At 50.1% G+C, this 27,453-nt stretch overlaps 1 protein-coding gene across 10 annotated transcripts in view; it reads right to left on the bottom strand.

Moving 5' to 3' along the window:
• PLA2G6 (phospholipase A2 group VI) overlaps positions 1-27,453 on the bottom strand; it is a 92,289-nt gene that overhangs the window by 3,865 nt on the left and 60,971 nt on the right. For 7 of the 10 annotated variants that reach the window (XM_044940873.2, XM_044940871.2, XM_044940872.2 and 4 more), the window contains 10 exons: positions 27,015-27,144; positions 25,817-25,892; positions 24,867-24,953; positions 24,362-24,423; positions 12,922-12,993; positions 12,581-12,697; positions 11,609-11,755; positions 1,284-1,436; positions 842-986; positions 457-679 (listed from right to left, as the gene is read on the bottom strand). In XM_044940873.2, the coding sequence (XP_044796808.2) occupies positions 457-679; positions 842-986; positions 1,284-1,436; positions 11,609-11,755; positions 12,581-12,697; positions 12,922-12,993; positions 24,362-24,423; positions 24,867-24,953; positions 25,817-25,892; positions 27,015-27,144 (1,212 nt within the window). The remainder of the gene's footprint in view (positions 1-456; positions 680-841; positions 987-1,283; positions 1,437-11,608; positions 11,756-12,580; positions 12,698-12,921; positions 12,994-24,361; positions 24,424-24,866; positions 24,954-25,816; positions 25,893-27,014; positions 27,145-27,453) is intronic. The other 3 variants (XM_044940869.2, XM_044940875.2, XM_044940877.2) reach the window with 2 other exon arrangements.

The raw sequence follows: 27,453 nt of genomic DNA, 5'->3' as shown, positions 1-27,453 counted from the left end.
CCTGGTGTCAAAAGCAGCCCCCGTTTATGTTCTCTAAGGATTTCCCCCGTGCCTGCCTGCGAGGGAGTGAGCACACTCAGCTTGCAAGGTCCCAGCATCTCCCCTGCACCTGGCCCACCTCCCTGTCCAGTCTCTTCTCAGAACTTGGCTCACTTTGAGGTGCATGGTGGGTGCTCAAGCAGTAAGGTTTCATAGTGTTCCCATTTGTGAGAGAACCTTTCCCTTCCCCATCCTCTACCATCCTCTCAAGGGCCACCACCCTGAACTTGGTAAAGAGGTTCTTCCTTCCCTGCCAGAAGGGATGAGGAAAATAGGGTGGGACGAGGAGAGGGATGGGAAAAGGGGAGAGCTGTCCGAGGCCTCAGGGACAGCCGCTATCCTGGAAGACTCGGAGCTGGAACCCAGGCCATCCAGTCCTCCTTCCAACCCACCCTGCGCCCCGGGGCTCCCACTCACGAGGATGAGCCCTCCAGCTTGCCATAGAGCCAGCCGTTCTGGGCTTCGGGTACCAGCACCTCCACGACGTCTCCGGCCGAGAAGCGCAGCAGCGTGTGGTTGGCGCCCTCCGAGTGCGAGACCAGGGCGCGGACTCTCCGGGCGCCGCCGCCGCCCCCACCGCCCGGGCGCTCGCCGAAGGAGTTGGAGCGCGAGCGCTGGGTGCTGCTGCTGTAGAGCGAGGCTGCCGGAGGGGCGGGAGAGCGCCGCGCCACGTGGATGGGAAGTCCTCCCTGGCGTCTACCCTCGATCCCTCCTGCTGCAGCGCAACCTCGGTTCCTCTTCCCGGCCCCAGGTCCCCAGCCTGAGACCCCGGCCCTCCCTCTGCGCTCCGGGGGCTACTCACAGGCGGAGGGCGTCCGGGGCAGGGACCGGCGGTGGTCTGGCTCCAGCTGGGACGCGGACCTCGCCTCGGCGGGCTCGGGGCCGTAGGAGCCGGAGCCGTGCCGGCTGCGGGGGGAGCTGAACTCTCCCAGGGCCCTCTGGGGCTGCTAGGGGGAGACGGGCAGGGGAGGGTGGGGCGGGGAGGGGCGGGGCGCGGCGCCCTATTCCAGCCCCCACCCCCAGTCCCAGGCGTCGGCGTAGGGGTTCTCGGGCCGCCGGCCGAGCCACCACGGGGGTGCGGAGGCCGCGCCGGGGCGGAAGGAGCGGCGAAGGGGCGCTGCGTAGACCGGCACCCTCGGGGGGAGGAGGCTCCAGGCGGCAGGCCTCAGCCCCCAGGGTCCCGCGGAGGGTGCCGGGGGCGGCGGGGGAGCGAACGGCGGCGGCGGGGGCGCCCAGGGCCTCACCATGTCCAGGCGGGTGGGCGTCAGGCGGCCCGAGGGGTAGGGTGGCCCCAGTACGGGGCCCAGCAGGCCCGGGGAGTGGGCGCGCGATGGGCTGCGGCTGGCCTCCGACTGCTCCTTCCACAGCAGCACGCGGTTCTGGAGCATCCCCCGGGCCTGGCCAGTGGGGGACGCGAGGGTCAGCGAGGTCTGAGCAGCCAGCCCCCAGACTGCCCAGGGGACAGAAAAGTGGCACCCTCGACCTGGAAACTCGGGCCCTGCAAGCTGAGGGTGGCCAAAATTTCTAGCTGGAAGGAACCAGAGATCGCTGTGGTCACTTTGGGGTCACACACCGTCCAGGCCTCCCGGTCCTTTGTCAAAGGCTCTTCAGTTTTCCTGGAGGAGCCTCCCCTGGCCCCTCTCTCAGTCTGCATGCTTTGAGTGGGGCTCCGCCTCGATCTGATACCGGGGTAGGGGTACAATACAGGTTTGACCACTTGGGTTGCTCCAAGACTTCCCTGGTGGCTCAGACGGTAAAGTGTTTGCCTACAATGCCTACAAGGTTCCATCCCTGGGTCGGGAAGATCTCCTGGAGAAGGAAATGGCAACCCACTCCAGTATTCTTGCCTGGAAAATCCCATGGACAGAGGAACCTGATAGGCTACAGTCCATGGGGTCCCAAACTGTGGGGCACAACTGAGCGACTTCACTTTCACTTCATCCTCCTGGCTACAGAGATGGAGTCAGGGATGGGCACCTACCCAAAAACTGTGTCTGAAGAGCCAGTCCCAGGACTTGCCCTGAAATAATCTGGGAAATTTTATTCTCTCACCTCATGGAGTTTGCTCGATATCAAGAGAGGGTGAAGGCAGTGGAAACTTCAGCTAAGCAACAGAGAGGGGCAAATTTCTGAAGACAGCTTGTGTACTCCTGGATCCAACTATACCTGAAAGGCTCGAACTTCCCAGTGACTAATAAACACTTTTGTGTAAGCCAGCTTGAGTAATTGTCTAGAAGAAGCCTTTCAAATAGTTCTTCCAGTAAGCATCCCTTTTCTAGTATACCCAATACATGGGCATCTAACTCTGTTTGAATACCTTCAAGGACAAGAAACTCAGCAGCTGACCACATAGTCCATAAAAACATGGGACCAGGGAGGGCTTTAAATGTTAGACCTACTGTGCTTATTAATCATGTTTTAAATTTTCTGTATTTTATGTTTTGACATCCTTGTGTGTGTGTATGTGCTCAGTCACTCAGTCGTGTCCGACTCTGCCACCCCATGGACTGTAGTGCGCCAGGCTCTCTGTCCATGGAATTTTCCAGTCAAGGATACTGGAGCAAGTTGCCAGATAATGCTTTGACATCCTGGGCCTTGCTAATTCTGAAAAGACTGCACCTCACAGGGCTAGATAATTCCTAGAGATAGTAAACAATTTGAGCACACTTTTCATCAACCAGTCAAAACCCCATATCCTGGGACTTCCCTGTGGTTAAGACTCCACACTTCCACTGCAGGGGGCGCTGGTTACATCCCCAGTCCGGGGAACTAAAATCTCATGTGCTGGGTGGTGCAATGAAAAAAATAAAACAAACAAACGAAAAAGCCTGCACCCTCAATTATCTCCTTCCCCTGCCCTAAATCATCCAAGCCAGGTACTGGACAACTAGAGACAACTCCTATAGCCCAGAGCTCACTGAAATCATTAAAATCATCTAGTTCTAAACCTGCCGACCCTGTTTTGCCCATCCCTTCTCACAGAAACCATAATCAAGGTTCTGAGCCATACTTTCCCTTGGCTCCTTCTGCCTCTTAACCAAACCCTGGTGTTACCCCAACTTGGCCCTGCATGTCGTGGCATGGCCCTTTCTCTTGGAAAGTGTGATATGTAATAAAACTTCTTTCAGTGGCATGGATCGCTCTGTGTGGTCACTCAGGTCATCCTAGGTACAATCAGAACACCCTGCTCTCCAGTTATAAATGTCTCTCCATTTTCTATTCAAACATTCGCTCCCTCAAGGCCAAGTTCAGGACTGTCGCCTTAGGAAAAATAAAAGCTGCTTTTTGGGGACCTCCCTGGTGGTCCAGTGGCTAAGACTCTGTGCTTCCAATGCAAGGGGTCAGAGTTCAACTTTGGTCAGGGAACTAGATCCCATCAGTGGCAACCAAGGGCTTTCCCGGTGGCACTAGTGGTAAAGAACCCACTTGCCAATGCAGGAGATGTAAGAGACTCGGGTTTGATCCCTAGGTCTGGAAAAACCCTGGAGGAGGGCACGGCAACACACTCCAGTATTCTTGTCTGGAGAACCCCATGGACCGAGGGGCCTGGTGGGCTTACAGTCCATACGGTCGCAGAGTCAGAAACGAGTGAAGCGACTTAGCATGCACACCGCAAACCGAGAGTTCGCATGCCAAAACTAAAGATCCCACGTGCCACAACTAAGACCTGGAACGGCCAAATTTGAAAAAGTATAAAACAAGCTTCCCTTTGTTGAGCATCAACTCTGTGCCAGGCCCAGGGTTAAAGGCTTTACCTCCATTATCTTACTAGATTCTTCCAATGGCCTGGGAGGTAGGTGTCATTATTACAAAAGAAGATGCTGAGGATCAGAGCAGTTAATGACTGTCTCAAGGTCTCGCATCTAGTAAGCAACGGAGTGGCCTGTACTTGTCTGTCCTGAGGAAGCTTCCTGTGACCGTACTTTTCAATGATTGTTCCCTTCAGTCTGGCCCAGTTGCTGAAAATCTGATCTCAGGCAGCAAAACAGAGCTCACATCACAGGAGCAACTAGTCCAGTTGGTCACCAGGTGTCCACCCCCTCTTTGCCTTGCATAATTAATTAGCAAAACAACAGAAAGACAAAATGCCAAAGGCCTTTGTACACTTGTTTTGGAGGCAGTTAGCAAAGCACGAGCATACGATTCTGCTTACCATAAAGAAGGGTTTTTGTCCAATCTGAGAGCACCTGCCAGGGTACTAGGGGAGTCTCAGAGTCTTGGCCTGGACAAGACTCAAGTTGACTGGCTCCCCTCAGCCCTGCATTTAGGCAGCTTAGTCGGTGGTTGGGAAGAAACATAGAGGAGACCATGGGAGAATTTCAAAAATCGTAATGGAGAGCGAAAGCCATTCTAAGTATGAGACAACTCCCCCAAACTATAGAAGACTGGTAAACCTAACTAAAAATATATATTTTTTAACATGGCAAAACTCACAATAAGCAAAATCAAGTGATCAATGACAAATTGGGAAAATGTTTGCAACTCATCACCAAGAAAAGGCTCCTTTCAGTAACATATCAAGAGTTCCTATAAATTCATAAGAAAAATGGAGGAAAAGATACTGACCTGTCACAGTAAAGGAAATCAAATGGCTCTGAAACATGAAGAGATGTCAATCTCACTTATAAGACAAGTGTAATGTAAAACTACACCGAGATACCATTTTAACCTTTCTGATTAGTGAAGATCACTGTTGTCAAGGAAATAGGGAATCTCCGACCTTGCTGGTGGAAATATAAATTGGTATAGCCAATGTTTCTATCCCTGGACACACTAATCCCATTTCTAAGTACTTATCCTAGAGATCTACTTGCACAACTGCGATAAACCCAGGGTATAAAGGCATGTTATTGATTAGACTTGGGCTAAGCAAGGGCTGATCACTGGAGACAGAGGAGAAAGACACCTTTTTGAGCTTTGGCACTTAGAGTTCTTTCAAATCTTGTGCATTCTGCATATAGAAATAGTTAGCAGGTACATATTTATATTTAACTGTCTTAGGAGTTAGATCTTGTATGTCCTAAAGCCCAGCTGGCTCAGAAAACATGCTATGTATTCCCCCATACCTACGGGAAGTCTGGTTCATTCAATCAACTGCTTTCCTTTAGGATCACCTCCTGAGAGGTGATCACTCAGCAGGAAGCAGCCAATGGAGGGGTCATCTCTCCTCTTAATGCTGGAGTTAACTGTTCAGGACACAGGCAGAAAGAGGAGTTTCCTTCCAAAGAAGATATATACACGGCCAACAAGTAGGTTGGATCATCGAAAAAGCAAGAGAGTTCCAGAAAAACATCTGCTTTATTGATTACGCCAAAGCCTTTGACTGTGTAGAGCATAACAAACTGGAAAGTTCTTCAAGAGATGGGAAAAACAGACCACCTTACCTGCCTCCTGAGAAACCTGTATGCAGGTCAAGAAGAAACAGTTAGAACTGGACGTGGCACAACAGATTGGTTCCAAATTGGGAAAGGAGTATGTCAAGGCTGTATATTGTCACCCTGCTTATTTAACCTATATTCAGAGTACATCACGAGAAATGCGAGGCTGGATGAAGCACAAGCTGGAATCAAGATTGCAGGGAGAAATGTCAATAACCTCAGATATGCAGATGACACCACCCTTATGGCAGAAAGCAGAGAAGAACGAAAGAGCCTCATGGTGAAGTGAAGGAGGAGAGTAAAAAAGCTGGGTTAAAACTCAACATCCAAAAAAATGAAGATCATGGCATCTGGTCCCATCACTTCATGGCAAATAGATGGGGAAACAATGGAAACAGTGACAGACCTTATTTTGTGTGTGTGGGGGGGGGCTCCAAAATCACTTCTGATGGTGACTGCAGCCATGAAATTAAAAGACGTTTGCTCTTTTCAAGAAAAACTATGACCAACCTAGACAGCATATTAAAAAGCAGAGACATTACTTTGCCAACAAAGGTCCATCTAGTCAAAGCTATGGTTTTTCCAGTAGTCATGTATGGATGTGACAGTTGGAATATAAAGAAAGCTGAGTGCAGAAGAATTGATGCTTTTGAACTGTGGTGTTGGAGAAGACTCTTGAGAGTCCCTTGGACTGCAAGGAGATCCAACCAGTCCATCCTAAAGGAGATCAGTCCTGAATTTTCATTGGAAGGACTGATACTGAAGCTGAAACTCCAATACTTTGGCCACCTGATGTGAAGAGCTGACTCATTGGAAAAGACCCTGATGCTGGGAACAGTTGAAGGAGGGAGGAGAAGGGGACGATAGAAGATGAGATGGTTGGATGGCATCACCAGCTTGATGGACATGAGTTTGAGCAAGCTCTGGGAGTTGGTGACGGACAGGGAAACCTGGCATGCTGCAGTCCATGGGGTCACAAAGAGTCAGACATGACTGAGCAACTGAACTGAACAAGTACGTGAAAGATACCCTGCATCATCAGCCATCAGGGAAGTGTAAATCAAAACCACAATGAGACACCACTCCACACTCACTAGGATGGCTGTAATCAAAAAGCCCCAGGGGCTTCCCTGGTGGCCCGGTGGTTAAGAATCTGCCTGCCAATGCAGTAGGACACAGGTTTGATCCCTGCTCTGGGAAGATCCCACACGCCATAGCGTCCATGCTCTGTAACAAGAAAAACCACCCAAAGAGAAGGCCGTGTGCTGCAGGGAGGAGTAGCCCCTACTCACTGCTACTAGAGAAAGCCGGCCTGCAGCAGCGAAGACCCAGAACAGTCAAAAATAAATAAATAAATACATCTTTTTTTTTTTAAGTGCCAACAAGTGTTCACAAGGATGTGGAAAAATTAGAAACCTCATAAACTGCTGGTAGGAATGTAAAATGGTAAAAGAATCTGGAAGTTCCTCAAACAGTTAAACAGAGTTCCCATATGACTCAGAAATTCCACTCCTATATACCCATGAGAAATGAAAACACACGTCCACAGAAAAACTTTTACGTGGATACCCATAGCAGCATCCTTCATAAAATCAAACGGCAGAAACAAGCCAGCTGTCCATCAGCTGTGGAATGGATAAGTAAACGTGGTACATCCAGATGATGGGATCCTATTTGGCAGTAAACTGGAATGGTGTATGGATGCATGCTCCAATACCAATGAACTTGAAAAACATGATGCTTAGTGAAAGAAGCCAGTCACAGGGGGCCAAATACTGTATGATTCCTTTTATATGATCTTCCCAACCTGGGAATCAAACCCAGGTCTCCAGCATTGCAGGCAGATTCTTTACCAACGGACTACCAGGAAAGCATGAAATGGCCAGAAGAGGTAAGTCTATAGAGACAGAAAATAGACTGACGGTTGCTTAAGGCAAGAGGAAATGGGAGGATTGGGAAATGACCAGTAAGGGGGACTGGGTTTTTTTTAGGGGTAATTAAATGTTCTGAACTTGAATGTGATGGGACTTCCCTGGTGGTCCAGTGGCTAAGACTCTGCACTCCCAATGCTTAAAGATACCACATGCCACAACTATGACCCAATGTAGCCAAATAAATAAATATTAAACAAAAAACCCTTGGGGCACGGATGCACACCTCTGTGAATATACTACACCACTGAGCTATGTACTTTAAATGGGTGACTTGCATGGTGTGTGAATTATATCTCAATAAAACTGTTGAAAGGAAGAAGGGACTTCTTGGTGGTTCAGCAGCTAAGACTGTGCACTCCCAGTGTAGGGGGGCCCAGGTTCAATCCTTGATCAGTTCAGTTCAGTCGCTCAGTCATGTCTGACTCTTTGCAACCCCATGAACTGCAGCATGCCAGGCCTACTTGTCCATCACCAACTCCTGGAGTTTACTCAAACTCATGTCTGTTGAGTTGGTGATGCCATCTAACCATCTCATCTTCTGTCATCCCCTTCTCCTCCCGTCTTCGATCTTTCTCAGCATCACGGTCTTTTCAAATGAGTCAGCTCTTCACATCAGGTGGCCAAAGTATTGGAGTTTCAGCTTCAGCATCAGTCCTTCCAATGAAAATTCAGGACTGATCTCCTTTAGGATGGACTGGTTGGATCTCCTTGCAGTCCAAGGGACTCTCAAGAGTCTTCTCCAACACCACAGATCAAAAGCATCAATTCTTCTGCGCCCAGTTTTCTTTATAGTCCAACTCTCATATCCATACGTGACTACTGGAAAAACCATAGCCTTGACTAGACAGACCTTTGTTTGGCAAAGTAATGTCTCTTCCTTTTAATATGCTGTCTAGTTGGTCACAGTTTTCCTTCCAAAGAGCAAGTGTCTTTTAATTTCATGGCTGAAGCCACCATCTGCAGTGATTTTGGAGCCCAAAAAACACTATTTCAACTGTTTTCTCATCTATTTGCCATGAAGTGATGGGACCGGATGCCATGATCTTAGTTTTCTGAATGTTGAGCTTTAAGCCAACTTTTTCACTCTCCTCTTTCACTTTCATCAAGAGGCTTTTTAGTTCCTCTTCACTATCTGCCATAAGGGTGGTGTCATCTGCATATCTGAGGTTATTGAGATTTCTCCCAGCAATCTTGATTCCAGATTGTGCTTCTTCCAGCCCAGAATTTCTTATGATGTACTCTGCATATAAGCTAAATAAGCAGGGTGACAATATACAGCCTTGACGAACTCCTTTTCCTATTTGGAACCAGTCTGTTGTTCAGTTCTAACTGTTGCTTCCTGACCTGCATACAGGTTTCTCAAGAGGCAGGTCAAGTGGTCTGGTATTCCCATCTCTTTCAGAAGTTTCCACAGTTTATTGTGATCCACATAGTCAAAGGATTTGGCATAGTCAATAAAGCAGAAATAGATGTTTTTCTGGAAATTTCTTGCATTTTTGATGATCCAGCAGATGTTGGCAATTTGATCTCTGGTTCCTCTGCCTTTTCTAAATCCAGGTTGAGCATCTGGAAGTTCACAGTTCACGTATTGTTGAAGCCTGGCTTGGAGAATTTTGAGCATTACTTTACTAGCGTGTGAGATGAGTGCAATTGTGCGGTAGTTTGAACATTCTTTGGCATTGCCTTTCTTTGGGATTGGAATGAAAACTGACCTTTTCCAGTCCTGTGACCACTGCTGAGTTTTCCAAATTTGCTGGCATATTGAGTGCAGCACTTTCACAGCATCATCTTTTAGAATTTGAAATAGCTCAACTGGAATTCCATCACCTCCACTAGCTTTGTTGATAGTGATGCTTTCTAAGGTCCACTTGACTTCACATTCCAGGATGTCTGGCTCTAGGTGAGTGATCACACCATCATGATTATCTAGGTCATGAAGATCTTTTTTGTACAGTTCTTCTGTGTATTCTTGCCACCTCTTCTTAATATCTTCTGCTTCTATTAGGTCCATACCATTTCGGTCCTTTATCGAGCCCATCTTTACATGAAATGTTCCCTTGAAGAGATTTCTAGTCTTTCCCATTCTGTTGTTTTCCTCTATTTCTTTGCATTGATCGCTGAGGAAGGCTTTCTTATCTCTCCTTGCTATTCTTTGGAACTCTGCATTCAAAGGGGTATATCTTTCCTTTTCTCTTTTGCTTTTCGCTTCTCTTTTTTTCACAGCTATTTGTAAGGCCTCCCCAGACAGCCATTTTGGTTTTTTGCATTTCTTTTTCTTGGAGATGATCTTGATCCCTGTCTCCTGTACAGTGTCATGAACCTCCATCCATAGTTCATCAGACACTCTGTCTATCAGATCTAGTCCCTTAAATCTATTTCTCACTTCCAGTGTATAATCAGAAGGTATTTGATTTAGGTCATACCTGAATGGTCTAGTGGTTTTCCCTACTTTTGTCAACTGAAGTCTGAATTTGGCAATGAGGAATTCATGATCTGAGCCACAGTCAGCTCCCGGTCTTGTTTTTGCTGACCGTATACAGCTTCTCCATCTTTGGCTGCAAAGAATATAATCAATCTAGTTTCAGTGTTGACCATCTGGTGATGTCCATGTGTAGAGTTTTCTCTTGTGTTGTTGGAGCGGGTGTTTGCTATGACCAGTGCGTTCTCTTGGCAAAACACTGTTAGCCTTTGCCCTGCTTCATTCTGTACTCCAAGGTCAAATTTGCCTGTTACTCCAGGTATTTCTTGATTTTCTACATTTGCATTTCAGTTCTCTGTAATGAAAAGGACATCTTTTTTGGTTGTTAGTTCTAGAAGGTCTTATAGGTCTTCATAGAACTGTTCAACTTCAGCTCTTCAGCGTTACTGGTTGGGGCATAGACTTGAATTGCCGTGATATTAAATGGTTTGCCTTGGAAATGAACAGATCATTTTATTGTTTTTGAGACTGCATCCAAGTGCTGCATTTTGGACTCTTGTTGACTATGATGACTACTCCATTTCTTCTAAGGGATTCTTGCCCACAGTAATAGATACAATGGTCATCTGAGTTAAATTCACCCATTCCAGTCCATTTTAGTTCGCTGATTCCTAAAATGTCGACATTCACTCTTGCCATCTCCTGTTTGACCATGTCCAATTTGCCTTTATTCATGGACCTAACATTCCAGGTTCCTGTGCAATATTGCTCTTTACAGCATCGGATCTTGCTTCCATCGCCAGTCACCCGTGATGGATGCACTGGTGATGGAAGCAATCCTTGATCAGGGAGCTATTAATAGATCTCACATGCTGTGACTAAGAGTTCACACGCCACAACTAAAGATTCCGCGGGCCCCAACCAAGACCTGGAGCAGCCAGATAAATACATAAATAAATATTTTTAAAAGACGAAGAAGCAGCGGCTCGTCCCCGGAGGATCACTCAGTGAGAAGAGGGGTACGGGAGAAGGCTCAGCCCTGAGTCGAGGGCTGGGTGCGGTGACAACTGAGGAATGTCAGCCACGACGGAGATGAGTCACTGGATCCATTCGTGGCTCCTACCTCAGCTCAGCACCAGAGGGCCCCTGGGTTCAGAACCAGAGACTCAGACAGGGCCTGGCAAGGTAGGGACGCTGAGGTGGAGAGGCAGGAGTTGGCTGCTGGCTGCTGGGGGCAGCTGACTGCAAGGAGTCTGGTCTCCTGAATGGTAGCCTTTGTTTTCATCTTTGGAGCGGAGAGAGCAGGGGCAGCAGGCCCTAATCCCACTGGGCTCCTGCCTATGCCAAGCTCCACCCTTGTGCCAACCTTCTGCAGGGGCAATTATTTCCCTTCTTTTCCAGATAAGAAAATAAGACTCAGGTCTGAAATCACTTGCCCGAATTTGTAGCCAGGGTGCAGTATTTGGGAGACTAAAGAAGAATACAGGGAAATGGAAAGAGAAACTAAACAAGACCACAAGAAATCGGGACTTCCCTGATGCCCCCGTGGCTAAGACTCTGAGCTTCCAATGCAGGGGGCACAGGTTCAATCCCTGGTCGGGGAACTAAGATTCTGCATACCATGTAGTGCGGCAAACAAACAAAAACAATAAATGAATGACTATCTGATGATACAAATAAAGAAAAAGAGTAAATAAATAAAATAAATATCTAATACCTACATAGTAGAAGGAAAGAAGGGGATGGGGAGGGAGGGAGGGGAATTCCTGTGCACAGCCAGCTCAAGGAGAGCACAGCCCCTAGAAGGTTCCATTAGTGCTTCCCCGGCCCCAGCTCACCCGGCCAAAAAACTGCAGGAAGGTGTTGGAAAGCAGCAGGTGTTTCTCGGCCAGGAAGCGGTAGCGCCGCTTCTCCTCCAGTTCAGCGGCCCGCTGACTCTCAGACACGAAGGCCTGCATCTGCGCATGCAGCCGGTTCACACTCTCCTGGGGGAAAGGGAATTCTGGCTGGAGGCCAGGGATGGGTCCCTCATCCAGCCCCGAGTGCCAGCTGTCTGAGGCCTCCCTCTCGGTGAACCAGCCACCTCCTCCTGGAGGCCTCCCCTGAGCACCCAGCCCCCACTCTCACTTCGGAGCCTGCCCTCTCCTGTGAGTCTCAGCTCTGCCTGCGCTCCAGCCTGAGGGTACTTCTCCTAGGTCGGGCTGGTGTCTGAGCCACCACTCTGTCCCCAGAACCGGGCAGAGGGCCAAGCCCAGAAGTGAGGCCTAGGAAAGTTGGTTTAATGAAAATGCAAATTAATGGATTAATAACCCCTTGCTTGGGAGGAAAGATTCCAAAGAGGAGAGAGATGAGCTTAGTAAAGGAGCCAGGAGAGGAGGCAGGAGAGCAGATAAGGTCTTGGAGATGGAGGCCAGGTGTGGGGCCCTGACCTAGGGAGGAGGGGCTGGGCTTAGCCAGGGGGCAGGAGGTGTGCGTGCCGGGGAGAGTGACGGGGCTGCTGGTGGGTTACGCCTTTGCACCCTGATTAGGGGCGGCGTGACTGAGGACCTCAGGTTTTCCCAGTGAAATAGGAGAAGGCAGGGAAGCCCAGGGAATGCAAGGAGGGCCACACAGTGACTAGGCAAGGAGCGGTGTTGATGGTGTCCCTGTGACCAGGGGTGCCCGCCAGGGGCCGGCTGACCCCTCCAGCTATGCTCACCACACGGGGTGGGGCAAACGACACTCCTGGAGTAGGGCCGGTGCTAGGTGGGGGAGCTCGGGTGGGTGTTGGGGATCCCTGAGAAGCCCGGGGTTGTCCCTAGCCCCTGCACCTTCATCTCCCGTGCGTTCTTGTCCCTCTTGCGCTCCATCTGCCACAGCTGGGACATGCTCTTCTCTAGGTTGGCGGCTCGGTGGCGGTACTCCATCTCGTAGTGCTGGCGGCTGTCCTTGGATGGGGTGGAAAGAGGAGGGAGACCCCCATGTTAAAGGGCTCAAGGCACCTGGCCTATGGGCCAGAGCACTGGACAGGGGCAGGGGGCTCAGCCGGGAACGTGTACAACCTGGGGCCAGTTAGTGCCCAGCACTGGCCTCAGTGTGCTCATCTGTCAAATGGGGAGAGGCAGGCCTGCTGGAGATGGGCTGGGGGGCCAGGATGGGTGGCCAGACTCACTTTGATGAACTGCATGTCCAGCTTGGTGTTCTTCTCCATGTGCTGCAGGAGGTCTCCATGGAATGTCTGCACCTGTGTGGAGTGCAGGGTGGGGTGGATCAGGGCTACTCAATCATCCCCCGGCCCCAGTGTTCCATTGCCCACCCTGCTCCTGACATACCAGGCTCCTGACCAACCATCAGAGAAATGGGTATAACAAGAGACCTGGCTGGATGCAGGATTAAACAATTAGACATACAAAATATTTAGTGCAGTACCTGGCTTAAAACACACCCTCCATAAATGTGTGATACCTTCCGTTTCTCTGTGCCTTGATTATGCCTACCAATCTTCAAATACCAACTTCCCTACCCCCTCTGCTGGGCGGCCCTCCTGACTCCTTAAGCAGAATCCATTACTCTTGCATTTTGTTTCTAGAATGTGTACAACTTCTTTGGTAATGACCAAATTTCATTCCTCCAGCAGTAGGATGGAATTTGTTGCTGGGCCCCATTTGTGGGAGCAGCAGGAACCAGGTATGTCCCATCTCTGTATTCCTGGCACCGTGGGCTGGGCATGGCCCAGCAAAAGTGGTCACAACTGTTCACAGGAGTGGCAGCTTCCCATGGCAGGTGGGAAGGAGGTGGCTGACCACCCGGGTAACCAGGAGGACCAGGAGGGCTATTGGGCTCAGGCTCAGAAGAGCTTCATTCTAGAAGTTTTAGTTCTTCCTCCAATTTGCTCTGTAACTTTGGATGAGTTGCTGTCCCTCTCTGGGCCTCTGTTTCCCCATCTGTAATGGGAAACTTTTGGCCGGATGCTTGCTAGGGTCCAGCTCTAGAACCCAATGAACGTTAATTCTGGGAGCCTTGGTGATCAGCTGGCATGTTCCCCTTTGTCCCCTATCAGCACTCCGTGGGTCACTCGGTGTTGTTGGGACATTGCACCTAAATCTTCCCAGCTGCCCCCTTTGCTCTCAGGTTCAGACTGACCACTGCCACCTCGGGGGACCCTTCCACCTCTGCTCAGCCTTCTCTGTCTTCCTGGCCTTTCCTTGAGGAAGCCCTGCTCAGGAACCCTCGGTGGGTCCTGCCTGCTGCCCCAGAGGTCCCCAGGCTATGCTGTAGGAGCTCTGTCCCTCAGGAAAAGGAATGCTGGTAATCAGAAAGGCCAGCAAATTATAAAAGTTCTCAGTGTTTCTTCCACAATTGTTTCTGAAACCTCGTTAACCGGTCTTTAAGGGAGCTTGGGTGTGACCTTCTTGGGGCTGGCCAGGCCTTACATCCCCGGTTGTGGCTGTCAGTGTGTGTGCTGGGGGTGGGAGTGTTTCACGCTGCTCTGAGTCCCTGTTTCTGCCCCAGAGGGGCCCTTTTTTGCTGGATCCAGGCAATAAGAAAGGGTGACTTTCAATCTGTACCTGCAGGACATCCCAGGTCAAGGTTTCTGCTCAACCACAAGATGTATGTTCCTGAAAATTCCCACATCTGGCAAAATCACCCAATATATAAACAGGGCTTATGGAAGATGCAGGGTTGGGGCCGACCCTCGAAACCCTGGCAACCAGAGCACTAATGGAGACAGTGAATGGTACTGGAGGGATGAACTTGAACCACACCAAAGGCCATGGGAAAGATTAAAAATGCACGAAACCAACAGAAAGGACACACCGGCAACACCTTAGTTACTGCAGAGCTGGCATGCTGAGGCAGTACAGGAGGCGGTGGGGCTGCCACCACGGTGAGCGTGGGAGGTGGCGACACCTGCTCCCAGCTGAGAGTCTGGGAGGCTCGGAGCCCTTGCTCTCCCCAGGGAGGCCTGGGTGCACGAGCTCTTTTTAAAATGTTCTTAAAGTACAGCTTAAAGGGCTCTTGCTGTCAGTGCAGTGACAAGTTGGGGGCTTTCCCCTTCTTCTTATTTCTGTTTGCCCTGTTCCCCTCCTCAATACTTAGGAGGCATCACTTCTGAATAAGCCACTCCCATGTCATGGGATACGGCTCCTTCTGCTTCCAGTCACGTAGGAACTGAGTCACACCACAGAAATGAGTGTTAGGGCAGGACAGGTGGATTGCAGTTCTTCCCATTACCAGGGCTTGGCTGTGATCACCGAGAGTGTAGAGGTCACAGACCCAGGATGCCTCAGTCAGACAGGGCACCGGCACCACTGGGTTAATGGAAAGTCATCATCAAGCTCTTAAAGAAATGGATCTAATAAGAAGTTTGATACTTGAAGAGACCTTTGAGCTCTTACTCTTGGGGAACCAGAGGTCTGCCTATAATTAAGCAGGTGCTTCTGAAACAAGGAAGTCGCCTACTCCAGCACGGGCTGAGAATTCCCAGCAAATCGTAACAGAGACTGGGGTCCCCTGCTCCCCTCCCCATGGGACATGCTCCATTAGCAGGTCCCATGAGCTCCTCCGTATAGAAGATGAGAGCAGACCCGCTGTCACGAACACGCACTGTGAGTTCCATGTGTTGAGGCCATCCAGCAACTGAATCCATCGATACAGGAAAAACCCCTTTCAAAGAACTGTCTCTGTGGGCTGACCACAACTTTCCTCCTCCAATTTGCTCTTGAACACCCTCCTTCAGGCTACGGCCCCACCAACTACACCAACAAGAGTGTTGTCAAAATCACCAAGATTCCATCCACATCACTAAGTCCCATGATCAATTTTCAGGACTCACCCAACTTCTCCTGTCGTCATCATCAGACATGGCTGACCACTCCCTCTTCCTGAGACACCTTCCTCCCTCAGCTTGCAGCCCACCCCCTGTCCTTGTTTCCCTTGCATCGCCCCCTGACTGCTCTTCTCCATCTTCTTCTGATTCCCCCTCATCTCTCTGGTCCCCGAAGGTTGAGTTGCCCTGGGGCTCAGGCCGTGGGCCTCTTCCCTTCCCTGTCTACATGGTGACCTCATGTGGTCCACAGGCTGCCGACTCCCAGATATATATCCTTGCCCAGACCTTCCCCAAAATTCTAGTCTCATTTGTATGTTATTTGGGCTCCATTCAGCCAAGAGGAAGAGACCAATACTGAAGATAGGCTACAAAGGTATTAACATAGCATACAGATAATAAGTGTCCCTGAGAAAGAAATGCAAAGAAAGAACAAAAAATTTTCTAAAAAACTGTAATTAAAGAAAAAAGATATCAAACTACATATTGAAAGAGTACACATAACAAAGAATATTGTCCCAGACTGACCAATATCAAGATATATTCTGGAAAAATAACTAAACTTGAAGAAAAAGAAAAAAATTGGGGTTACCCTGCTTATTTAACTTATATGCAGAGTACATCATGAGAAATGCTGGGCTGGAAGAAGCACAAGCTGGAATTAAGATTGCCGGGAGAAATATCAATAACCTCAGATATGCAAATGACGCCACCTTTATGGCAGAAAGTGAAGAGGAACTAAAAAGCCTCTTGATGAAAGTGAAAGTGGACAGTGAAAAACTTGACTTAAAGCTCAACATTCAGAAAACTAAGATCATGGCAAATAGATGGGGAAACAGTGGAAAGACTGTCAGACTTTATTTTTTTGGGCTCCAAAATCACTGCAGATGGTGATTGCAGCCATGAAATTAAAAGACGCTTACTCCTTGGAAGGAAAGTTATGTCCAACCTAGACAGCATATTCAAAAGCAGAGACATTACTTTGCCAACAAAGGTCCATCTAGTCAAGGCTATGGTTTTTCCAGTAGTCATGTATGGCTGTGAGACTCGGACTGTGAAGAAAGCTGAGCACCGAAGAATTAATGCTTTTGAACTGTGGTGTTAGAGAAGACTCTTGAGAGTCCCTTGGACTGCAAGGAGATCCAACCAGTCCATTCTAAAGGAGATCAGCCCTGGGTGTTCTTTGGAAGGAATGATGCTAAAGCTGAAACTCCAGTACTTTGGTCACCTCATGCGAAGAGTTGACTCATTGGAAAAGACTCTGATGCTGGGAAGGATTGGGGGCAGGAGGAGAAGGGGACGACAGAGGATGAGATGGGTGGATGGCATCACCGACTCAATGGACATGAGTTTGAGTGAGCTCTGGGAGTTGGTGATGGACAGGGAGGCCTGGTGTGCTGCGATTCATGGGGTCACAAAGAGTCGGACACGACTAAGTGACTGAACTGAACCGAAGGCAAAAAAGATGGTTGGATGGCATCACTCATGACTCATGACTCAATGGACATGAGTCTGAGCAAACTACGGGAGATAGTAGAAGACAGGGACGCCTGGTGGGCCACAGGTCATGGGTTTGCAAAGAGTCAGACACAATTTAGTGACTGAACAACAACAACAAAGGCAAAAAGAGCAAATGATTTACAATGGAGAATATAGATTATTAGACTTTTCAATGGCAACATTCAAGATGAAAGAGAAAGAAAGAAGGAGAAAGAAAGAGAGGGGAGGAGGAAGAGAGTGAGCGAAAGAGGAAAGAAGGAAGGAACATGAGGCAAGGATTTTATGTCCAGCAAAACTGACTTCCCCCAGTACAAGGAGAACAAGCTGTTATCTTGGTGTCACAGCTCAGAACATTGTTCACATGAGCCCTTCAATCAGAGAACAAGACCAAAACAACAATCAAAACATGGACATGGGGTTGGAGGTGAATATTAAAAGTATAGCTACTTTTAAACAAAGATCAATGAGGTGAAAGGGGAGCAGGCATGGTGCAGTGGCTCTGGGTTCTGACAGCATAGACAGAACACAGCTGCAGATACTGCGCTTTTCACATGTTGAAGATTTATGGCAACTTTATGTCGAGCAAGTCTACTGGCACCATATTTCCAACAGCATCTACTCACTGCCTGTCTCTGTGTCACGTTAGCAATTCTCTCAATAGTTCAAACTATCTTTATTATTGTCATAATCTGTTAAGGTGATCTATGATCAGTGATCTTTGATGTTACTCTCACAAAAAATTGTGACTTGCTGAAGGCTCAGATGACGGCTAACATTTTTAGCAACAAAGTACTTTTATTTTATTTTATTTTTTTTACAGATATAAATTTATTTTTTACTTTTTATTTTTTTTGATTTTGGAAGACAGTCTATTTTATTTTATTTATTTTTAATTTTTTTAAAAATTTTATTTTATTTTTAAACTTTACATAATTGTATTAGTTTTGCCAAATATCAAAATGAATCCGCCACAGAACAAAGTACTTTTAAATTAAGGTATGTACATTGGGTTTTTTTTTTTTTTTACATAATACTATTGCACACTTAATAGACTACAGTGTTGTATAAACATAACTTTTATATGCACTGGGAAACCAAAAAATGTGCCTCACTTAATTGTGGCATTTGCTTTTTTGCAGTGGTCTGGAACAGAACCCACAATGTCTCCAGAGCATGCCTTTGAAAGTGGTGGAGGGGGGGAGGCTGCAGAGAGCAAATGTAAAACAGACTTTAACTGTTTTCAGAATCATATTGGTGGTGGTAGAATTAGTTTCATCATTCAGTGACTGTTGTGTCTATGTTGCATGTGGTATAGCAAACGGTAGCTGTGGGATATTCTTCTTTCTTTTTCTGTGTGCTTGGGAATCAGGACTTTTGGAGGGAGGGCACACTGTCAGCTTGCAGGATCTTAGTTCTCTGACCAGGGATTGAATCTACACCCTCAGCAATGAAAGCATGGAGTCCTAACCAATGGATTGCCAGGGAATTCCTGAGTATCAGGACTCTTGATATGGAACAAAAGAGATACCAGTGGAATAGAGAAGAGGTTAACTAAAAACCTGGTGCTAAATCTGCATTGGAAGTATCAGTATTAATTATGAAGAATTCTATCTTTATATGTATATATATGCGTGTGTATATATATGTGGTTTGTATAAATGTATATATGTATCTATGTACACATGCATCTGTGTATGTATCTAGGCATATGTATCCTATCTATTATATACACATATGTTTTTATATATAGTATTGACCACTGAAAAAGTCTAGGAACAGTGATGAACCCAGTAGCAATGGACACCCCTAGTAAGCAGATAATGGTCTTGAATATCACTTTCTACTAAAAGAGAAAAATTTTTAAAGGGGCTTCATGAAGAGATGACTGATTCCATTTGTAGAGCAGAAGAAGTATCAGATGAGAATAATCTTGTCAGGCTAGATAGCGAGGAAACTATCAGAACCATGAGGGTTGTGCCAAAGAATTCACGTGCCAGGCTGAAGAGGCTTCTGCTGGTCAAAGAGGGGACACTGTCAACGTCAATGAAATAATGATTGCAAAGGAGTAAAACTCATCCCCTCCAGGCATGCCAAATGGATGGAACCTGAGTCTGAGCCATCCTCTGGATCCAGAGGACAAAGGAACAGCTGAGCTGCACCAGGAATGCTCAGAAAACCAAGTCAAAAGGCCCCAAGTCCTTCGATGGATAAATTGTAAGGAAAAGAAAGGGATGGTGGAGGAACCACTAGATTAAAAGAGACTCAAGAACATATTTTGAAAGAGAGAGAGAGCAAGACAAGTTCTAGTGTCTGGGGACATCGGACTGGGTGGTCAGTTACGGAGAAGCACGAGGCAGTGTCAGGCCAGTGGTCATTTTTGGAGGCAGAGAGGGTCTGTGATTTGATGGGGGCCCATGTTCCAAACGGAGAAGGCAATGACACCCCACTCCAGTACTCTTGCCTGGAAAATCCCATTGATGGAGGAGCCTGGTGGGCTGCAGTCCATGGGGTCGCTAGGTGTCGGACACGACTGAGCAACTTCCCTTTCACTTTTCACTTTCACGCATTGGAGAAAGAAATGGCAACCCACTCCAGTGTTCTTGCCTGGAGAATCCCAGGGACAGGGGAGCCTGGTGGGCTGCCGTCTATGGGGTCGCACAGAGATGGACACGACTGAAGCAACTTAGCAGCAGCAGCAGCATGTTCCAAAGAATAGCAAGAAGAGATAAGAAAGCCTTCCTCAGCGACCAATGCAAAGAAATAGAGGAAAACAACAGAATGGGAAAGACTAGAGATCTCTTCAAGAAAATTAGAGATACCAAGGGAACATTTCATGCAAAGATGGGCTCGATAAAGGACAGAAATGGTATAGACCTAACAGAAGCAGAAGATATTAAGAAGAGGTGGCAAGAATACACAGAAGAACTGTACAAAAAAGATCTTCACGACCCAGATAATCACGATGGTGTGATCACCGACCTAGAGCCAGACATCCTGGAATATGAAGTCAAGTGGGCCTTAGAAAGCATCACTACAAACAAAGCTAGTGGAGGTGATGGAATTCCAGTTGAGCTATTTCAAATCCTGAAAGATGATGCTGTGAAAGTGCTGCACTCAATATGCCAGCAAATTTGGAAAACTCAGCAGTGGCCACAGGACTGGAAAAGGTCAGTTTTCATTCCAATCCCAAAGAAAGGCAATGCCAAAGAACACTCAAAGTACCACACAATTGCACTCATCTCACACGCTAGTAAAGTAATGCTCAAAATTCTCCAAGCCAGGCTTCAGCAAGATGTGAACCGTGAACTTCCTGATGTTCAAGCTGGTTTTAGAAAAGGCAGAGGAACCAGAGATCAAATTGCCAACATCCGCTGGATCATGGAAAAAGCAAGAGAGTTCCAGAAAAACATCTATTTCTGCTTTATTGACTATGCCAAAGCCTTTGACTGTGCGGATCACAATAAACCATGGAAAATTCTGAAAGAGATGGGAATACCAGACCACCTGACCTGCCTCTTGAGAAATCTGTATGCAGGTCAGGAAGCAACAGTTAGAACTGGACATGGAACAACAGACTGGTTCCAAATAGGAAAAGAAGTTCGTCAAGGCTGTATATTGTCACCCTGCTTATTTAACTTATATGCAGAGTACGTCATGAGAAACGCTGGACTGAAAGAAACACAAGCTGGAATCAAGATTGCCGGGAGAAATATCAATAACCTCAGATATGCAGATGACACCACCCTTATGGCAGAAAGTGAAGACGAACTCAAAAGCCTCTTGATGAAAGTGAAAGTGGAGAGTGAAAAAGTTGGCTTAAGGCTCAACATTCAGAAAACGAAGATCATGGCATCTGGTTCCATCACTTCATGGGAAATAGACGGGGAAACAGTGGAAAGAGTGTCAGACTTTATTTTTTTGGGCTCCAAAATCACTGCAGATGGTGATTGCAGCCATGAAATTAAAAGACACTTACTCCTTGGAAGGAAAGTTATGTCCAACCTAGATAGCATATTCAAAAGCAGAGACATTACTCTGCCAACAAAGGTCTGTCTAGTCAAGGCTATGGTTTTTCCTGTGGTCATGTATGGATGTCAGAGTTGGTCTGTGAAGAAGGCCTAGTGCCGAAGAATTGATGCTTTTGAACTGTGGTGTTGGAGAAGACTCTTGAGAGTCCCTTGGATTGCAAGGAGATCCAACCAGTCCATTCTGAAGGAGATCAGCCCTGGGATTTCTTTGGAGGGAATGATGCTGAAGCTGAAACTCCAGTACTTTGGCCACCTCATGCAAAGAGTTGATTCATTGGAAAAGACTCTGATGCTGGGAGGGATTAGGGGCAGGAGGAGACGGGGACAACAGAGGATGAGATGGCTGGATGGCATCACCAACTCAATGGACGTGAGTCTGAGTGAACTCCTGGAGTTTGTGATGGACAGGGAGGCCTGGCGTGCTGCGATTCATGGGGTCGCAGAGAGTTGGACACGACTGAGTGACTGAACTGAATTGAACTGAACTGAACATCGAGGGGCTTCAGGGAGGCTGACAAAGTTCCTGACCAGGATGGGAGTTTCAAAGGCGGTCTGCTTGATAATGATTCACTAAGCTCGAATTTGTTCTGTGACATTTTTTGTGCCGGTATTTTAGTTTATTTTTTGGCCACAAGCCATGTGGGATCTTAGTTCCCTGATCAGGGATCAAGCCTGTGCCCCCAGCATTGGAAGCAAAGAGTCTTAACCACTGGACCACCAGGGAAGTCCTGTGCCTGATTTTAGTTTACAATAAAAATAAAAAGGTTTGGTTTAAAAAAAAAAACAAAAAACAGCCCAGATCCTGTCATTTCTTTGCTCAACACTCTCAGAGGCACAGACAGAGCCTGACAAGGTCCACAGGGCCTGGCCCGTTAGCCAGGGGTCATCTCCGCACTGGCCCTCGATGCCTCCACTCCAGCCATGCGGGCTTCGTCAAGCCTTCCTGTGTGCTGACCCCTCTGCCCAGAAGACTTCCCGCAGTTGTCTCCCCGCTTACTCCCTACCTCCTTCAGGTCTCTTCACAATGTCACCTCTCTAGTGGTATTGTCTTAAATATCTGTTAAAAATCACATCCCTCCAACACGTTCTACTCCCTTCCCTGTTCTCTTGTCCTCCATAGAGCATTTTGCATCTAACCCATCACACATATGCTCACTTATTTGTCCTGGGTTTTGTCTGGCTCCCCCTTGGGGAGAGCAGGGGGTTTTATTTGCTGTTCCCCCGCCGCCCCGCCCCCGCAGTGCCCATTGCAGTGCCTGGCATAGGGCAGTGAATTGCTGTCAAATGAATGAGCCCGAGGGGGAGATGGCCTCTGGTGTGTTGGGCCCAGTGTGGCTCTGGCCAAGGGCCCTGCCCTGTTGTCACAGCCAAGACACTGGTACCCAAAGAGGGCAGCTCTCTTTACAGAGCGGGCCTGGGTGACACTCATCTCTATCCAGCCCAGGTGTGCCACGAGTGACATGACAAGCCTTCAGACACAAGGAGAGGAAGTCACAGGCTGCCAGGGTGGCCTGTACCCTGCAGCTCCGCACCCAAGCCCCGGGAGATGACACAGGCTTAGCACTAAGCCTCAAGGTGTCTGGGAAATGGGCCAGGGATATGGTGTTATCGAGTGGAGGTGGATGCTTGTTTTCCACTGGGGAAACTTCCCCATTTCGCCATGGCTACCAAACTGGTGAGTATTTTATGGCGTCCCCAAATTGCACCCGGACGTCCAGTGCTTTCCCACGCACACGTTTGGGAGCCATGCAGTCACGGTTAGTTGAAATTTCCTTCTGAGCTTCCCAAGGCCCTTCACACCCAGCCCCGCTCACCCCTCCTCTCCACCAGCTCCGTCCCCAGCTCTCTTCTGCCATGCCATGCTCTGCCATGCTCTGTGCATGCTCAGCCCAGAGCGCCCCCCCAGAAGGCCCTCTCTTCTCCTCTCCCTCTGGCCCACCTCTGCTCCGTTTTCAGAGCTTGTTCTCTCCTTTCCAGGCAGCGAAGCCCTGTTCGGCGCCAGGCCCCCATCCCAGGCCTTGGAGCCACAGAGAAGACCACATCCCAGCCCTGGCACAACTCGCAGTCTTGGCAGGGGTAAAGACAGGGCATCAGTTCTGCTTCTAATCATAGCTAAGGTACATAGAGGGCTACAGGTGCCAGGGTCAGTAATTTATACTTATACTTAATCCTCATAAGAATGCTACGAGGCAGTTTCGATTATCTCCATTTCACAGACAGATAAACTGAGGCACTGAGGTTAAGTAGCTTGTTCAAGGTCTCAAAGCCAGCAACTAGTGGAGCTGGGCTTTGAACCCAGGTGCTCTGGCGCAGAGCTGGTTTTCTTCACCACCACTTGCTAAGAACGGACTTGTGTGTGTTCTCGCTCAGTCAAGTCTGACTGTTTGCAACCCCATGGACTGTAGCCTGCCAGGCTCCTCTATCCATGGGATTTCCCAGGCAAGAATATTGGAGTGGGTTGCCGTTTCCTCCGCCAGCGGATCTTCCTGACTCAGGGATGGAACCTGCGTCTCCTGCCTTGAAGGCGGATTCTTTACTACTTGAGCCATCAGGGAAGCCTAAGAACAGATAGAAGCATCTGTTGGAGTCAGAGGAGAGACTGAACTTGCCTGGGTATCAGGAAAGACTTCCTGGAGGAGGGGACGATGGTGCTGGCTAGCAAGGGTGGGGGTGAATGGGTCCTCAGCTGGAGAACAGCGTCAAAGCAGCCTGCAGTGGGAACACCAGGCCATGTGTGCAAGAGGGCAGCTCTTCGGAGGGTCTGGGCTGTGACTGGGGTACCAGGGAGGCTGCCGGATCAGCAGGGCCAGGAATCCCTTACCAAGTGGCTGAGTTTAGTTCTGCGGGTGGCAGGGGTGTGGAAATGTTTTCTCCTGGGAGTGATAAGGTCAGATCACTGGCTGCTCCCTGGGAGAGTGGAGGGAGGGGTTGGGGAGGCCGGTAGGGGCAGGGCCCTGGGCCTTTCTCTTCCTGGCTCCTCCACTCACTCTGGAATCTTGGGTGAATGACTAGATTCCTGACTCAGTTTCCTCCTCTGTGAAATGGAGATGGAAATGCACCCGCCTCCCATGTCGCAGATGTGCCGGTGAATGTGCCCAGCAGAGCCCGGCCCTGGCAGGTGCGCCCAAGGCCAGCCGCAGTTGTCATGTTACCAGAGTCCTCTCTGAGAAAGGGTGTGGAGGTTGGGCCCTTGTCCTCCACGGACCGCCGCCCACTCTCCCAAGTGACCCCTCAGGGCCGCGGGATCTGAGACTCACCACCACCTCCAGGTCAGAGTTCAAGTGCCGCTGAGTGTCGGACATCTGCACCAAGATCTCACCTGGAGGCACGGAGGGCAGCGGCCTCAGTTGGGGGGCTTGTCTCATCACCCCGCTTCCCACCAGAAGGGCCTGCCCAAGCTGGGTTTGGGACCAAAGTCCAGGGATTTCCCACACGACTCTGGGACTCTGGGACTCTGGCAGCTCCTGTCCTACCCTGGAGAACTCCTGCAGGGAGGGGTGAGGAGGCGCATGGGTTCCAGAAGGAGAGTCTGGGAGCTGGGCCCTTGGGCTGCAAGGCCTGTGCCTTTGGGGAGGACTTCCTGGAAGAGCCAGGCTGTAAAAGGAACCCTCTCTGGGACCCGAGAATGGGGGCAACGCAGGCCCTCGGCCTGAGGGGAGGTGCCCAGGAGGCAGAGCCTGGGCAACAGGAGGAGGTGGGCGGTGAGGCGTGTCCCCCAAGCCCCAGAGGTCAGCAGAGCGATGGGGAAGGGGCGTGCCTCACCCAGAATCTGCGAGGTGGAACTCTGCAGGGCCTGCTCCCCAATCTTCTGGATGGCGTTGAAGTACACCTCGGCCGCCTCGGACAGAGCTGCGTGGAGACGGGGAGGCGTCCAGACGCAGCCCCTCCTCTGTGTGCTCCCCACTTCCCATTCTGGAGGGCTCTCCTTTGGTCAGGAGAGTGTGGGGTGCTCCGGGCGAGGCGGGGGTGGAAGAGGGAAAGCGTGCCTGGGCCGCGTGTGTGTGTGTGTGGAGTAGTGTTGGCCACAGGAGAAGCAGCAGGGGTGGGGGGCGCGGGGGGGCTCTCCCTGGGGGGCAGGACCTTGGCCCGTCTGTCGTGGGTGGGGGTGCAGGCATCTGTGTGTGTCAGAATGCAGGTGTGGGCAGGGGTGTTGGGAGGCTCAGGTGTAGAGGCTCAAAGTGGGGGTGGGGTGGTATGGGTTCAGGTCGCTGGTGCAAGGACTTTGAAGTCCTAAAAAGCAGGGAGGGGTTGGGTGACGCTCAGCCCTGGGTGTGTCCCTGGCTTGTCCATCTGCTCCAGAGCTCACAACCCTCTGCTGATTAGCGCCGGGGGTGGGGGCAGGGATGTCGGGAAATGGTGGGGATGAGAGCTCTTTGCACAGGTGCTGAGTGAGGGGTGAGGTTTGGCTGTAGGTGGGTGGATGGGGGGCCAGTCAGGGTGTCAGACTGGGGGTGCCAAGGTGGTCTGAGTATGGCAGTGGGCTCAACAGCTGGCACTGGGGTGACGCGTAGAAGTGTGTGTGGTTGGGGTTCTGTGAGCCCACAGGACTGGACACTGCATCTCTGGGAGCATCTAGGGGGCACATGAAGGTGTGTGAGGGGTCTCAGGGCGTGAGGGTGACCGTGATGCGTGGGAGTGTGCAGGGACGAGGATCACTGGGTGCATATGTTACAGTGGAGGGTGCGATCACATGGGTGGGGCCGGGCACTCACCGTGGAAGGCCCGGAGGTAGTTGTTCCCCAGGTACACCAGGTTCTCCAGGGCCGGGTTGAACTGCTCCAGGATGCTCTGGAGTTGGAGAGCAGGATGAGGGAGGGTGGAAGAGGGGAACAGAAGATGGAATGAAGGATGGGCCTCAGGATCAGGGCGCCCCTCAGCCCCAGTGAGAAGCCTGACTTGGGGGAGCCCACTCAGAACCCTGAAGTCACCCAGAATCCTGGCTCTCGGCTGCAAGGGCCTCAGAGGCCAGGATGCAGGCCAGCGTCCCCTTGGCCATCTCCCGCTCACCACCTGCCCAGTGGGCACTTGCGTCTAGAAGGTTCTCCTCCCACTGGGCTGAAGCCTACAGTCTGTCACAGCCCCCAGCTGGGCATGGCTCAACCTGCCCTGAGTCCAGGACCTGTGGGCTGCTGACAGCCACCTCTGGGGCAGGGGCAGAGCTTACCCTGCTCAGAGTAGAGCCCCTCGGGAGCCAGGCTATGGCTGGGTCATGTGGGCCACCACATGGCCAGTGGAGAGCACCCTGGGTGATGAACTTAAGACTTGGGTCTTGATTCAAAGCCCAGCATGCCCTCTTCCTCCCTTGATGATTTGAGCAGGGTGTTTCACCTCTCTGGCCTCATTTTTCTTATCTGTCAAATGGATTATTTCCTACTCCACTGGTGGTGTGTTGTGAGGTTTACACATTGCAAGGGTCCTGTACACAAGAGGTGCTCAATAAATGCCTATGGAGACCACAGCAACCCCTCTGGAGTGGGGTAGGAAGTTGGAGTGTGAGGCTTGGAAACCAGAGAGAGACAGGAGAGGCAGAGACAGGGAGACCCAGACAGAAAGAGACAAAGAGAGAGACTCCTCCACCCTGGGGGTCCAGGTGGCTGGGTCCCCTGCTCCCAGCTTAGGCCACCCTGGGTCCTGTCCTGCTGCGTCCAGGGTTTGGGAATTGGGGGCTCCGATTGAGTGCTATCTCAGCAGGCCTGTCACTCACAGGATGAACCCCTGTTCTGGGAGGCTCAGGTTGGGGCTGGAGTGGCTAGCTGCCCCCAGGGGTCCCCACCCCCAGACCCACAGCTCAGCCCAGCCTGGTCTGGGCCTTCTTTCCCAGAACAAGCTGCCGCCCTGCTCACGCTCTGTCTTCCAGAGCCGGCTGAACTTCGAGCCCTGGGAGGGGGCCCACACCGGGCATGCACTCACCTTGTAGATGGCCATGGTGGATCTGTAGAACTGGTCCATCTCGGGGGCCATGGAGCGGGCGTGCCCAGGCACTGAGCAGGAGGCGTTGGCAGGGCTGGGAGTGCTGGGGGTTGGTACCCTCCGATGGCCACTGCTCAGCGGGCAGTGAAGGAGGCAGCAGAGTGGGACCCAGCAAGGGAGGGCCGGCCGAGGAGGAGGTGGCAGCTTAATTATTCACCAGCCAGGGATGTCAGAATGTGATCTGGGGTGTAACCAGACCCGGCGGGGAAGGCATCCTGTGACGCGGGTGGGTTCATGTGACCTGCCCTTCAATTATTTACCCCTGAGCCGCGGACCAGTGGGCACCCGTGGATGGTCACTCTCCCAGGTCACCGCCTGCAGGAAGAGCCTTGTCCGGGCCAGCAGGGACCCCTGCTCACGTGGGGCCCCCCGCCCTCCC

This window comes from Bubalus bubalis, chromosome 4 (genome assembly GCF_019923935.1).
Source record: "Bubalus bubalis isolate 160015118507 breed Murrah chromosome 4, NDDB_SH_1, whole genome shotgun sequence".
Lineage (NCBI taxonomy): Eukaryota > Metazoa > Chordata > Mammalia > Artiodactyla > Bovidae > Bubalus > Bubalus bubalis.
This window is presented reverse-complemented; position numbering and strand designations above follow the sequence as displayed.